Source organism: Pseudorasbora parva, chromosome 19, assembly GCF_024679245.1.
Source record: "Pseudorasbora parva isolate DD20220531a chromosome 19, ASM2467924v1, whole genome shotgun sequence".
In the NCBI taxonomy this organism is placed as follows: domain Eukaryota; kingdom Metazoa; phylum Chordata; class Actinopteri; order Cypriniformes; family Gobionidae; genus Pseudorasbora; species Pseudorasbora parva.
Window position 1 is genome coordinate 39,376,043 of NC_090190.1, and position 15,500 is coordinate 39,391,542.

Here is a 15,500-nt window from a genome sequence, read left to right on the forward strand (position 1 = left end):
TACCATGTAAAATGTTTATTTTAACTATTTTTCTCCAAATCCATTGTAGGAAATATGAAAAGTGTGTCTGAATCTGGTCTGTGTTTTATTATATTCATTCTTACTATATTCTAAACAGACAGAAACATCTGTTAAAATACCTGAGAATTTATTTTAGGAATGCATGACGTAAACACAGAATTTAAAAACAGAAACGCATATAAAACCTGTAGCCTGGAGACAATCACAGTTAAAACAAAACACATATCCAATAGAGAAAGTCCCGGTGCGCTTCCACAAAGGGATTCGACTCAAATGGCTCTGATAAGAGCGTTAATTCTGTACATTCAGGCTAAAAGCCTATAAAAAAATCTTTAAAACCAAACTTAATGAACTATACATGCAAAGTACATGTGGCCACAAGAGCGGCGAGAGCGTGTAGCCTTTTAGCATCAATTTGACTGAACGTCATTGTCTTTGTGCGTGTGTAAGCTTGAAGCCAATGGCTTTTCTGCTCCCCTGATAAAATGTTAGCAGTTTGTTTTTTAGTGAGCAGGCGAATCATCATATGAATCCACTCCTCATCCGGCTTTATTCTCAAATCGCCTCCTCGTACTCCGGCTCATGATATGAATCAGAGTCCGATTCCATTTCCCGCTGTAGTCTGGATATGTCGGCAGACAGACGAATGGGATTTATATCCCCGAAACTCTTGAAAGTGTGCAGCTCATTATCCACCATCCTACGATCTTCGAATCCTAAGCTTCCCTGCGATACCAGCGGCGAACGAGGCCTCGCAAGATTAAAGGTGTTGGGCGGTTTTAGGAAAGGCTGATATGCATCTCGATCTCCTCCTCTTCCTTCAAGCGAATATTCAGCGGACGAAATCGTAGCCGACGGGATAGAGTCCGAGGGTCCCGTGAACGGATGGTAGGAGTCCACCTGATGTCCGTTGCTCCAGGCTCCGTTGTCCACCTCTGCAGGTTGGTTCTTGTACGAAACATGTACGTACGTCATGGGGTCCTCAATGGAGGCGTAGACGTGGGACTCGTTGTCTGCTCTGGATTTTGGGAAGGTGGCGTTACCCGGAAGGAAAGGTTTCCCTCTGGGCATAAAGATGGAGGACCTGTTGGCCTGAGGTTTGCTTTTCCTTCTAAAAGAGAAGAGAATAGTTTGAAAATGTATTTATTCCTGAAAGTAAACAACGAGGGCTGAGCTTTGGGTTCTAGGCTAAATGTTTTTAGTTTCCGATTTAATATCGATTTATTTAATATCTGCAAAATGAAGTACTTCAAAACCAGTGGTGACCCTGGCAGACTCAATTGATATGGATTCATTTTACAACTTACAATTACTTTATTAACTTTCTGAAAGTGGTACTTGCATAGCAGTTAATGGAGGAACAGACAGAAAGTCTTACAGGTTTGGAACGACATGAGGGTGAGTAATTAATGACAGGATTTTCATTTTAGGGTGAACTGTTTCTTTAAGAAATTCAAAAAATAAATACAAATTTGAAGCTCTTTAATATATTGTGACAGATCAATAGTTCAAGCAGCTTGTGAACTGATCATCTCTTCTTCTTTACTACTAGTTAAAGCACAAAATAAACATGAATGAACATCAGAAAGTATGTTGTTTCAACCGTCAAGACATCAGACCCACCAGCGTTAATCTACTAAGTCCCTGTCCCAAATGGCACCCTAAACCCTCACGGTCTTCCTCGGAGTCCGCAGCTTTCATGACATAATGCCTCCTTGACTGCTGGCTAGAAGTCCTCTGCGTACCTCGCAATCTTGCGGGCTCAGCTGAAGTGCGCATCGAGGGCGCGTAGCAGCCACAAAGGGGGCGCTCACAAGCACACTTCTTTAAGCTTAAATGCAGAATGGGACACTTGTGGACTTAATGGACACAGGGCACGCAATTTGGGACAGGGCTTAACTCTACTATCTAGTTTGTTTGTTGGACAAAATGGTGGATAGCAAACGAGGCACATAATATTGACTTTATGATTGTTCAGATCACCTGTCAATCAAACTTCCTGGCGAATGGTGAATTCCCAGAGCAGACCTTCCCACGTTATCATCGTAAAATTACGGTAATTTTGGCATGCCGTGAACACACAGCATAGTCATACATTGCATATTGTGATGTCATGTGACAATATTCATTCTTAAGAAGGGAAGATGTTTCCATCCAAAGTTGCAAATTTAACTTACAGTATGCACAAAATACTTGCATTATTTTTATTATCCATATGAATTGAGCGGTTTATTCAACATTTTTACAGATTTGTAACGACAAATGAGTAAATGATGACAATTTTCATTTTGGGGTGAACTATCCCTTTAAGTGTACTGACCTACTTTGGATTTTTTCATTAATTTGACAAATTCCATGATTTTTTGCATTATACAGTAAATTACATTTTTATGAATGGGTTCTGCATCACAGAAATCATAGGGCCCTAATGTAATGCCATGCTATGAAATTTAAGACTTTCTGATCAATTAAAGAGATTTTTAAGACCCTAAATTCTGAAAAGTCAAATTAAAACACTATTAAGATATGGAAATGCTGAATTTTTATGCCCTAGTTAGACATTTTCATTAAGAAAAGGTGTGATGACAAATGAGAGAATACAGAAGAAAATTCAGACTCACTTCCGAATGATGCACACAACTATAAGTGCGACGATCACCAGCAAGAGCAGCACCCCGACTACAGCCAAGATAATGCCCAGGAAAGTCTCTGTAAGGTGGAAAAAAACTGATTAATTACCTGATTATCTTTCATTGCAATACTTGTAACAGCTAGACTGTGACCAATGCACAAGTCCACTCAAAAGAAGAGACACTGAAATGAAAGCGTTTGCTCACTGGCTTCCTTCTGCAGCGTGATCTTGGAGAGCACAGCGAAGTATCCGCTCTTGGGCTCGCAGTTGGACATGTTCAGGTAGAAGCTCTGATGTTGGATGATGGTGTCGTTGAAATTCTGATCTTCTCTCCAGGACTGCATTTGGCCTTGTGAGTCCAGCGGTCTGATCGCGACCTCGGTGTGGCCCGAGTCACAGGTGAGCTTGCTGACGTCGGGGAACTGCAGCTCGGCCTTGTGCTCTTGAGGAACGCTGACGATCCATGTAACGGACGAGGAAGCATTCATGCCGTCGGGCCAGTTGGGCGTCGCAAGGTACATGGGTCCCGAAATGAGTGGAGATACGGTGTAGATTACATTCTCTGTGAAGAAAGCAAGACGACTATGCTATGAGACTGTCAACTCTAATACAACAGAAAACAGTTCTTTTAAAGGGGTGGCTGCATGCGATTTGACTTTTGTAACTTTAGTTAGTGTGTAATGTTGCTGCTTGAGCATAAACAGTATCTTCAAAGTTACAGCACTGAGAGTTCAATGCAAACGGAGATATTGGCCCTCATTTATCAATCTTGAGTAGAAACTGGTGTATATGTTGGTGTAAGATTATGCTTACACTCCTCTCACCGCCTGATTTATGAAACTGTGCGCACCTCTGCAATCCAGGTGTACGCAATACTTGCCCTTGATAAATCCCGCGGCTGAAAACGATCGTCATTAGAATAACACACCCCTATATATTCAAGTCTCTGCCTCCCGCACGCCCTCATTTTACGTCATGGACAAACAGAAGACGGCAAAGAAACAAAACTTCTCCGACGTGGAGATCGGGCGCGCTCAATCTTCTCTTTAGTCCACTTAGTCAGGGCATGGATTAGGGCATAAGTCAACGGGCTGACTCGCTGATCAGTGCTCTGACTACTGAACTATTGAGATGATTGAGACGCGCCCATCGAGACCATCACCAGGGAAGTGGAAAAAAACCCGAAATTGTTTTAATTGGGAGTTTAAAGAGTGGGAATAAAGGCGCTTACAAAAACAAAATATGGACCCAAATTACGAGTAGCTACTGTTAGTGTGGGGGTTGAGACGCGCACTCCAGCAGTTTAAATAGCTGTTTGGATGATAAATTACCATCACTGCATTATTTTACAGCACGTTTTGAAACAATTAGCATTTAATTTCGTATCACGGCACATGTATTGGGGTGTACAATAGTGATGATGATGTGATGTGGAGTAAGATTCATTCACATTAATAATTACATGACAATTTGTAAGATTCTTCTTCTTATTATTATGATTATTATTCTTAAAGCTACACTGTGTAACTTTTTTAGTTTATTCTTAGCTAAAATCACTTAGTTCTTTCAAAAATATGTGTGCTCATTAATGTATATTTACTTCTTTCAAGTAATAAAGTATTCTGGTAAGTTTATAATATACCATTGAAAATACATACGGGTGAGGGTTCAGATGCCGGTCGCCATGTTGCTCCTCCATCTTGAAAGTACATTTGCCAAAGAGGGACATACCCGTAAATTCAAGCTTCGCTTTTCGCGTTTTCACACTCGATGGCACTGTGTTGAATATGAAGAGGAGGATTGCTTGAGGCTGCTATATGATGATGGAGGATCACTCTTAAGCCCCTTTCACACGGCACGTCGGACCCGCAATATTCCCGGAACATTGCCGGGTCGCCTTCTGTGTGAAAGCAACCACATCCCGGAATTGATTACCGAATTCGACTCGGGTCGGGGACCTAACATTGCGGGATATGTATCAGAGTCGCCAAGGAAGCGGAAAAGAGAATTAAGACGGCAACGCAACGGGCAAATCAACAAGACAAAAGTAAATATTGGAGTGGCCTTTCCAAGATGGAAAGAGCTCATGAGGAGCAACGATTTTAAAAAGAACGCCGACGTTGCCTGCTTTCTTCTCGACAGGTAATATTAATTCAGCCTATTTGTGTATATTGGAAGTTTTATTGTTGCTTGGCTAATTATATCATGGTGTGCTGTGCATAACACTAGAACGACGTCTAGGATAGTTTTCCTCGCGTCAATGATGAAAAAGTATTGTTTACCTTATAACATAAATCCGTGTTATGACGGATAACATGAGATTAATATTTTAATTGCATTATAATTTGTTTGCCTTACGCTAGTGATGTGTACAATATACAGAATAATGATAGCACTGATAAAAGTTACTTTACTAAGAGCTTGCATTCGTCTGGGAACCTGATAGCTGATGTTAGCAATGAACTGGTTAAAAATAACGAAAACGTAAAACTATTATTCATTTTACATAGATTAATTTGATCATAGATCATTTGGTAAATTAAATAACTGCAAATTATAATAGTTTCCAAAAGTAACCTCATCACTTTCAAAAGCAACACTCACCGAAGAGGTCGAACTGGAAGCCATGACTAAATCGGCCACCGTAGGAGTTGAAACGAAATCGAAATTGAGAGGAGCAGAAGCTATTATTCACTGGATGGTCATATACCTTTACACCACTAGATGGGAGAAAATATCACACAGTGTAGCTTTAATGACGCTTGTTATTTAGAAGAAAATGCCGTTTTTATTGATTTTATTATTATTTAAAAGAAGAAGGCCATTTTTATTATTTTGTCAGTCTGAATTATTTTAGTCCCAGTCCGTGCGCAGCTGCCGGGCCAGGCGGGCCTGAAACGTCAGATAAAGCGCACAGGCTCACGACTGGAGGAATACATATGCCTACAGATCAAACACTTTGGTAAAGTCACACAAATTAAACATTGACGTTCATGTTGCACAAAAATAAACACTGAATGTTGTTGTTGTGGTTTTTAACAGTGGGTCATATAGCATATCTTGTCAGTGCGTTTTGTGGTGTTAGGAATTGTTTTTCTGCGCATTTTCCCACTAACTCAAACGTGCGTACACCACCTCCTGAGCTGGCGTAGGATTTGAGCGTGCCGTACGCCAACGTCCATATTGATAAATCTCAAAGTCACCGTGGGTTTGGGTGTACGCAAGGTGTACGCTGGAAATTTGGTGTACGCACTTTTGATAAATGAGGGCCATTGTCTTTTAAAGTTATGGCAGTTTATTGCCTACAAAAATGGCCGGTTTGGACTACAGCGAGCTTCTTCCTGGGTTGGTGACATCATAAACCCTCGCTGGTCTCCGCAGATGTGACGTCGTCTGCCCGTAATGGGAAGGGGTGTGGCGTTTCCGGCAACCTGTGCTTGGCACTTCAGCCAATAAAAATACAGGAAACTACATTTGGCCATTTAACCAATCTAAGACCATTGCATTTTTCAGAGGGATGGGCTTCATAGAAGCAGGAAGCAAACGAGCCGTTCAAAGGACAGTGGAGACAGCGGTGTGGAAGAAAGGGAAAATATAAGAAAAATACGGCATTTAAAAAAAAAGAAGTATTAAGACATGTTATGCTGCACCCCATAAACTCAACCAAGCCTAGGAAAAAACTACTTACAAAAAACTTTTTTAACGGTAGTGACATACCAGCGATCTCTGGACTCATGGAGACTTTTAATATAGGTCCTTTCTCCTCTCTCAGGTCTTTTATCGTGTTAGGAGCAACGGTGATGGAAACGTTCCCTTTGATTTGGATCTTCTGGATTGTGCCTTCCGGCAGAGAGCAGAACTGTCCGATGTTGGAGCCGTCCGTCTCCGAGATCAGCAGAGAGACCTTCTCTGAGTCACACTTCTTTAATGGGACCGACTGGTGCAGGTTTCTGTTCGGGGACGTGAGATCCACTGTGCCTTGATCGAGCACACGGAGCAGCCAGGTGAACTGACTGAGGGGAACGGGCAGACTGGGGTCCAGCGGAGGAATAGTGAGGGACGTCCCGCTGATGTCACGAGAAGAGGTACTCGGACAATCTGGAATTAAATGGAGGAATAGAAAAATCTAAAAATGTGGTCTCAAAATAACTCTGTCAAGATTGTGATTTCATCTACTGTATCTATCCGTCTGTCTATTCATCCGTCCATCCATCGTAAATGAAGTCCATCTGTCTATCAGTCTATCCATCTCAGTATTTATATAGTCGTCTGTCTGTCTATCAGTCTGTCTATCCATCCATCCATCTACCTATCAATCCGTCTGTCTGTCTGTCTGTCCATCCATCCATCTATCGTGAATGAAGTCCATCCGTCTATCAGTCTGTCTTTTCACTATCTATCCATCCATCCATCCATCTCTGTATTTATCTGCTTGTATGTCTGTCTGTCTATCTATCAGTCTGTCCGTCCATCCATATATCCATCTATCATGAATGAAGTCCATCAGTTTGTCGGTCGGTCGGTCTGTCTGTCGGTCGGTTGGTCTGTCAGTCAGTCTGTCGGTCGGGCTGTCGGTCGGTCTCAGTCTGTCAGTCAGTCTCAGTCTGTCAGTCAGTCTCAGTCTGTCAGTCAGTCTCAGTCTGTCAGTCAGTCTCAGTCTGTCAGTCAGTCTCAGTCTGTCTGTCTGCCGGTCTGTCTGTCGGTCGGTCGTTCTGTCGGTCGGTCGGTCGGTCGGTCGGTCTGTCGGTCGGTCGGTCGGTCTGTCGGGCTGTCTGTCGGGCTGTCTGTCGGGCTGTCTGTCGGGCTGTCTGTCGGGCTGTCTCAGTCTGTCAGTCAGTCAGTCTCTGTCTGTCGGTCGGTCGGTCGGTCGGTCGGTCGGTCGGTCGGTCGGTCGGTCGGTCAGTCTGTCTGTCTGTCGGTCAGTCGGTCGGTCTGTCTCAGTCTGTCCGTCCGTCCATCTTGGAAACAATGCTTTCTTTGGTCAGGCTTTGACTCTTCATGTCTTGTCATTGTGTTTGTGTGTCAGTCCACTGAGAAAGTGTTCAGTATTTATGCACTCATAGTTACCGATGGTTTTGGTTGCCGTCAGCTGCAGGTCCTGCACGGGACAGTCGAGGAAGGACAGGTCAGCTTTGGAGCCCGCAGGAACCACTATTTTCTCCTGCACCACGGAGTTCAATCTCATTTCACAGTTCGACTCTGGGTTTTTATTTTCTATTTGCAGGCTCAATCCCTCCTCGTTCTGGAGATCCACAGTGCAAAAATCTGAACAGGACAGCAAGACGGACAACATGTTATATATCTGCAACTTTAAAGCATGACTTATTCAAGATTAGATACCCTAAAAAGTGATATTTCACACAGCTTTTTTTCTCCTTACATGGATTCCCACCCCTGAACACCGCCACGTTTATGTTCAAAGAAAGTCCAGGAGCCCCTTTTTTTGTTGCACAACTCCTCAGAGTCAGGCTGAAATCTCCCTGTTTATTGGTCGGCTGATTGTCCTTCGGGTCCTTTGTGAATGTAGTCTTGTCCCCCAGTGCATAATCAACCAAGACCTTATTCGTTTGGCATTCTGGTGCAGTGTAATGTGGAAAGAGAACTGTGAAATTGTTAATCGGCTCAACAGCAAAGTTCCATTTCATTTTGTCTTCAGTGTGGTGGCCTGTGTCGAAATTTGGTGTGAAGAAATCAGCAGATGACAGTCCTCTGGGCAGCTTGACATCCATCACAACCAATTCTGTAGCTGTGAAGAACAAGAAATAAAATGACTACAATCAAAAACTACATATTTAACAAAATGTTTCTGTTCCAGATCACTCTTTCAAACCTTTTGTATCTGGTCCCATGGACACTTTGAAGTCAGATGGGTTAAGGTCTATATCTTTGGGAACCTCCAGAGACACACGTCCTTTATACAAGGCCAGGATACGACTGATGGTACCGTTCCGACAAAACGTGCCGATGGAGTTCGGTCCAGTGCGCTGGTACGTAATGATGGTGTAGGTGTGTTGGTCTGGACAGGATTCAGAAGGCTTGATCTGTCTCATTCCTGGAGCTGGAAAGTCCAGTTGAAACATCCTGGCTTGTTGAACCTTCAGATCCCAGATGAAGGTTCTGCTGAACTCCAGGAATCGGGTCGAATCCGGATGCACTACAGTGTTGCTGCAGGCTGGTGACGAGCAATCTGTACTTGGGACAAAAAGTAAGATTTAGTGTTTTACAAAGTGATTTATATCATATGGATAATTCCGACTCGAATTCAGACTCATTTTGCTACTCGCCGATGTCTTGGATGATCTCCACAGTAAAGATGTCGCCCGGCTGAGAGCAGTTGAAGGTCACGACGGTGGGCCGAGCTTCAGTGAGTTGGAGGTTGGGTTTACAGCTCTGAGACGGGCCTTCATCCTTACACACATCACAGTCCAGACCCTGAGCTGCCTTCTTATTGAAGTTTACTATGGTGCCAGAGTCAGGGGTCACCTCAATTTTATGACATTCTGAAAAAAATATAATATTACTGAATAAAAAGAATAATAATAGTAACCATTGGACACAGCTCTGGAAAAATATTTATATAAAAGTAATGTATTTTTATATTATATATTAATATATATTTTATATGAATTAATACAATATCTATATACACAAGAAAATTTTTTAAATACAGGTCCTTCTCAAAAAAATTGCATATTGTGATAAAGGTCATTATTTTCCATAATGTAATGATAAAAATTAAACTTTCATATATTTTAGATTTATTGCACGTCAACTGAAATATTTCAGGTCTTTTATTGTTTTAATACTGATGATATTGGCATACAGCTCATGAAAACCCCAAATTCCTATCTCAAAAAATTAGCATATCATGAAAAGGTTCTCTAATGAGCTATTAACCTAATCATCTGAATCAACTAATGAACTCTAAACACCTGCAAAAGATTCCTGAGGCTTTTAAAAACTCCCAGCCTGGTTCATTACTCAAAACCGCAATCATGGGTAAGACTGCCGACCTGACTGCTGTCCAGAAGGCCATCATTGACACCCTCAAGCGAGAGGGGAAGACACAGCAAGACATTTCTGAACGAATAGGCTGTTCCCAGAGTGCTGTATCAAGGCATCTCAGTGGGAAGTCTGTGGGAAGGAAAAAGTGTGGCCAAAAACGCTGCATGCTCCATGCCACGCCGCATTGAAGCAGTCATTTCTGCAAAAGGATTCCCGACCAAGTATTGAGTGCATAACTGAACATAATTATTTGAAGGTTTACTTTTTTTGTATTAAAAACACTTTTCTTGTATTGGTCGAATGAAATATGCTAATTTTTTGAGATAGGAATTTTGGGTTTTCATGAGCTTAAGGCCAAAATCATCAGTATTAAAACAATAAAAGACCTGAAATATTTCAGTTGGTGTGCAATGAATCTAAAATATATGAAAGTTTATTTTTTATCATTACATTATGGAAAATAATAAACTTTATCACAATATGCTAATTTTTTGAGAAGGACCTGTATATACAGTGTCTTTCAAATACAAAGTGTCTATTCAAATACACAATAAATACACACACACACACACACACACACACACATTATGTAAACAAACTTTTATTTTGGATGTGACTAATTGTTTAACAGCCCTAATATTATATATTTAAAAAAATATATATATAAATGTATGCGTGCCATTTCCTATAGATGTCATTAACTTAACTTAAAATGTATTAAATACATTAAAAATGAAATACAATCAATAATAATAATAAAAAATGAGGCCTAAGAAAAACTAAACTTTTCCATTTGCTAGATCCATTGGAATTAGGTTTAATAATATTTTTGCTTTGTGTGAAGTGTGAACAGGCCAATGAGGACAAAAAATATATATTTAAATAAACAACGCAAGTATAATATAAGTAAGGGATAATCCACGGCTGGTCATGCATTAAAGAAATGTATTTGTATTAAATATATTTTTGAATATAAAATTGAAGTTGGCCTTGGAGAAATCTAGAAATGCTCTACAGCTAAAGCCACAAGTCTGACCAAGTTATATTTCAGATCTGAAGATGATAAGTCTAAAACTCTGAATTTTATGAAAAAAAATTATGTGTTGATTTTGAGATTTCTCTAAAATATCATCTGATGTTTATTGCCATTTGTATTTAATACAAATACATTTCTAATAACTTTACAAAACTTTGAAGCTTATTATAGTTATTTTTGATTCTGAAAATAATTATAATTATGTCTTGTGAACTGCCAAGTGTTTGCTTTCAAATAAAAACATATAGACCATATTTATGCTTTTAGTGCAAAAGATTCATGAACTGATTATGCATTTCTTAGGCTTTTTTCAAAAGTGGGGGTGCAGCCTAACAGGTTAAAAAAAAAGTTTGAGCTGAAAGAATGTTAACTCTGCTGTCTGTAAATTAATTTTAGCGAGCTCAGTAAAATTAGCTAATGTTAGCTACATTAGGTGACATTGACGTATAACCACCATCATCCGCGGAAAACACCGCTCGAGTCTGAAGTCTTAATTTAGACTTCTGGTCTTTATAATCAGGCTTTCAATCTCTGTCTCACTCTCACGATCGCAATCTCTGCCCATGTCAAACTGCATGAACAAAATGCCAAACCTGCTTTTGATATTAAACAAAGTCTAAGCTTTAAAAATGTGTAAAGTTTTAATATGAAATTCAAACAGTAAGTACCATTTTGGCACACTTATAAAGCCAGAGCCATTGAAAAAAGCGAGTTGCGACAAGCTTTCAGCTCGCGGCGGCGCACACGGTCGTGAAGTTTTAAACAAACCAGCGCTGTCAATACATTTGAATAGATAGACAACAGCTGTACTACACATAACAGGTATTTGCAGCATTTTTTTTGGTAAACAGTACAGCAGTGTTCTTTGATTATTACGTCAAACACATTTACAGTATTAATTTATTATGTAGAGTTAATGTTTTTCTTGTATTTAGCCCTAAAGTAATCCTTATTAATTAATCACACTCATAGGTGGTCAAATGTGACCATACAACTTAACTATTTTTCAATTAAATTATTTTATTTTCTTATAATATTTGTATTATTTAGCTTTATTACACGGCTCTGTGAAATACTTGATTCTGATTGGTCAATCGCGCATTCCAGCGGTACGTTATTTCCAGATAACACCCGCTCATACGGGTACTACGAGTTATCTTGACCGGTACTACTTCTGTGCTTAACGCTGGCGCCATCTTCCCGCTTAAACAGCCGTGGGTTACAATGGAAGACTTCAAGGCAGGTTTCCTTTATAACGTTTTTAATATAGATCTTTTTCTTACACAATGCATCGATTCGAATCAGAAGGCTCTATTAACCCATCGGAGTCGTGTGGAGCACGTTATTTGACGGACAGCTGCATTTTATGGACTTCAAACACAACTACAACTACTGCTTGGATTAACGTTAGCCTGGACTTTTTAAATATAACTCTGATTGTATTTGTCTGAAAGAAGAATGTCATATACACCTATAATGACTTGAGGGTGAGTAAATCATAGGCTTGGTTTCATTTTTGGGTGAACTAACCCTTTCAGCATTCATTTTAACATTTAGCAACAATAGATAAAGGCTTAAAGCAGTCTGGAACTGTTTTTCTTCGCGGAAGCTTTGCGTAAGAGCTAATAAAATATTTAATCTCAAGACAATATTTTGTGTCTAATTTATTTAAGACTAGTACCCGTGTAATAAGCGGGATAATGTACACCCAGCCGGTTGTTATCGCAGAATAAACCCCGACGGAGGGGTCTTGCATAACGCACATGCGAGTTCTTTATGTGTTTATTTGCGGTTGAAGTCATCAAATTCTGCCAAACTTCCCATATTACTTCTGAAAAGGAGGTTTAATGGAAATATATGGTTCAGATTACCGAAACCATATGGAAATGGAGGCGCCTTATATGGTCAGTAATGGAGCTTGGATGTCATCTAGTGAAAAAGTGTGGTAGCCTACTGCGCCCAAACAAAGTCTCACTGAAAGCTCATTTATTGAGATGTCAACCTAAAATTTGGAACACAACTTACTGATTACTGGCTTTGATTTTCTTGCAGTTTTAGATCAAACCATGTTTTGTTAAATATAAAATATATTTTTTACAGTTTTATAAACGTATATAATTCTGTTTCACTTACATAATTTATTTATTACTTCTACAATAATCTGTCCAATGTCTTCTTTAAAACGAGATCAGTCTTATGTCTAAAGCATTCCTGGATTACAACCATTTTTCAAGAGTTTGGATAGTGAGTACATACATGCATAGCATACATATTAGAATAAAATGCATTTTATTTAAATGTATGACATATTAAAATAAATTAAGATACAATCAAATTAATATATTAAACAATAAAATCTAATAATATATTATCAATTTTTTTTTTTAAATGAGCCCTATTCACATTATTTTATTCTAAACTTTACCATTTTGCTATTGATTTAAAATGACTTCTGTCTGTGTTTATAAGAGATTTTTTTATTGGCAATTGGTTTTATATATTATTTTTTGCTTTGTGTGAACAGGCCTTTATAAGGACAGAATCTATTATAAAAATTATGCAATCAAAATCAAAATGAAGTGTTTAATTAATCTAAACTGCTCTTGGACAGAGAGTTACCCTACAAAACAATCAATAAGGATCCATGTGAAAGTACAGTCTGAATAAAAGCAGAGTTGTAATCCACATAAAAGCAAACAGAAACACAAAGGACTGATTCAGGACATGACCAGGAAGAGGTCATGAGCGAACACAGACGCACATTACACTACACATGTCAGGCATTCTGGGAACCTCCCGGATTACATGAGGAAAAACGAGCACCTTGCCCATAATACCTCTGGGAACTGCTGACGTTGCAATTATAGATATGCTTAATAATTAGAAAATAGGTGTAACAATAAAGAGGTTGGCTGTTTAAAATTAAGTCTACTTTGTTCAAACGCTGGTACATGTGCATTAATATCTTGCACAACACTCACAAGTTTAGACATGATTTTGATTGCACAAAAATGTAACTGCCTTTCAACAAGACAGAAGCATCCCTGCAGATCAGAAATCTATCCCCACGGTCTCATATTACTCCAAAAGAGTGACGACAACGTCTGCAAATATTTACTCATGTTTGTGACAATAACAGTCAGCGGACACACACTCCCCCAGCCTGACCAGGTTATCAGCAACTAAATCATGTTAATGGTTTAGAGTGGCATAACTGTTATTAAAGATGTAAGGGGAAGATATTCAATGCAAATCACACCTGAGAGTTTGTTTTGATGTACATTATCTCGTTTAGCCATCTTTGGCATTAAAAAAATAACTTCATCATGATATGACACCTATATGATTATGACACATTACACGTCATGTTTATATGACACATTACACATTATCAGCCCAAGAAAATGTAACAAATCAACTCATTTTAATCATTTCAGATCACAGCTTCACTCTGAAGGTCACTTTCAACACTGTGAAAATGAAAGCCTATTGTCCCAAAAGCTGGAATGTCAATAGAAAAGTAAAGAACAGTTGACATTTTGAGATATGCATTTCCCCGTGGTGAAAACAGTGAAAGCCTTATGTTTTTCCCTCCCTGCCCAAGAGCATGTCACAGCAAACTGCCCTCCATTTGTACAGTAACAGATTGTCGGTCAATAATTAACAAGATATTTATCACAGCAGCTGTCATAATTGCAAAAGTGTTCATAGTAGGCCATGATGGACGCCAGATGCAGAAATGCAACTCTCATTTTACATTGCATTAATATAAACAATTTCATATTAACACACAGCATACATTCAATGAAATTAACTGCCTCAATATAATCATGCTAAATTTTTACTCATAAACATGAGGGCTATCTGATATGAGATATCATGAGGGCTATCTGATATGAAATATCATGAGGGCTATCTGATATGAGAGCTCATATCAAATATTAATACAGATTTTAGGAGTTTCGATTTTTCAAAACCTGATAAAGGACAAATAAATGAAACATGACAGTGACGAGGATAAACGTTTTCGGGGTGGCGCTTCTTTGAGGACTCACCTGAGATTTTGTGAATCTGCAGTAAAATCAATCCAACGAGCACTGGAACCACACACGAGCCCATCATTCCCCTTCAGAGGTTCCTAGACTTTCCAAAATAAGTGTGTGTTTTAAAAAAAAACAGTCGTTTGATTTAAATCCTTGGATCGTGCATGGTGCATTGGGTTATCTGACCGCACGGGCGCTTCCTGGTTCTGATACCTGTTGTGCGCACGGAAGGGCGTGTGCGCGCGCAACTTACCTGTCCAAACTTGTGTAGTTCAGGAATACACAACAGCTGGAAAATTGCGATTGCATTATTCAAGAACAGTTGACCTAACATGAAGCGAAGATATAAAGTGATACATACGAGAGATTTAACTTCAAAGTCACACAAATCAGGAATTGATAATCCGTTCACAAAATCCACACGCTTCAATGTCTGAGACTGTGAAGTTTATACGATTGACTAACTAGCATCTTTCTTTGCTTAGTCCATTGATTACGCGTGCATTTCAGCTCACGCCCTGCGGACATTGATTAGTTATTCATGAGCCAAACTTTCCTCCATTGGAAGGTTACCGAAGGAACGTCATCGTATCTAATTAATATTCATGAGCCTGACGGCTCTGCTCCATTTGAAGGTTACCGGGAATTTCATCACACTAAATTAATATTCATGAGCCAGACATTCACTGAGTTAGGATGCGTAATTTAGCACAGTCCTTTGATTGTTACTAAAATCGAAGATGTTAACTTTTTAATTATTTTG

At 39.4% G+C, this 15,500-nt stretch overlaps 1 protein-coding gene across 2 annotated transcripts; it reads right to left on the reverse strand.

Moving 5' to 3' along the window:
* Positions 1-68: 68 nt before the first annotated feature.
* Positions 69-15,241, reverse strand: cdcp1b (CUB domain containing protein 1b). Of its 2 annotated transcripts, none has more exons than XM_067425805.1 (10): positions 14,991-15,241; positions 14,750-14,832; positions 8,938-9,153; positions 8,484-8,840; positions 8,034-8,399; positions 7,721-7,918; positions 6,371-6,751; positions 2,859-3,215; positions 2,643-2,730; positions 69-1,132 (listed from the first exon to the last, which is right to left on the reverse strand). In XM_067425805.1, exons 2-10 carry the CDS (start codon positions 14,814-14,816, stop codon positions 577-579), a joined length of 2,586 nt encoding a protein of 861 aa, XP_067281906.1. In that variant the 5' UTR covers positions 14,817-14,832; positions 14,991-15,241; the 3' UTR covers positions 69-576. The 2 variants fall into 2 exon arrangements, with proteins under 2 accessions (XP_067281906.1, XP_067281907.1); XM_067425806.1 differs by having other exon boundaries at positions 15,099-15,224.
* Positions 15,242-15,500: the final 259 nt, after the last annotated feature.

What these genes read in the sequence shown, in the direction of transcription:
- cdcp1b (XM_067425805.1), bottom strand. Translation starts at nt 14,816, where the DNA reads ATGATGGGCTCGTGTGTGGTTCCAGTGCTCGTTGGATTGATTTTACTG. An exon ending in GGAGATCATCCAAGACATCG is followed by an intron (nt 8,841 to 8,937) that starts GCGAGTAGCAAA and finishes TCCCAAGTACAG; the next exon opens with ATTGCTCGTCACCAGCCTGC. An exon ending in GTTGTGTGCATCATTCGGAA is followed by an intron (nt 1,133 to 2,642) that starts GTGAGTCTGAAT and finishes CTTCTCTTTTAG; the next exon opens with AAGGAAAAGCAAACCTCAGG.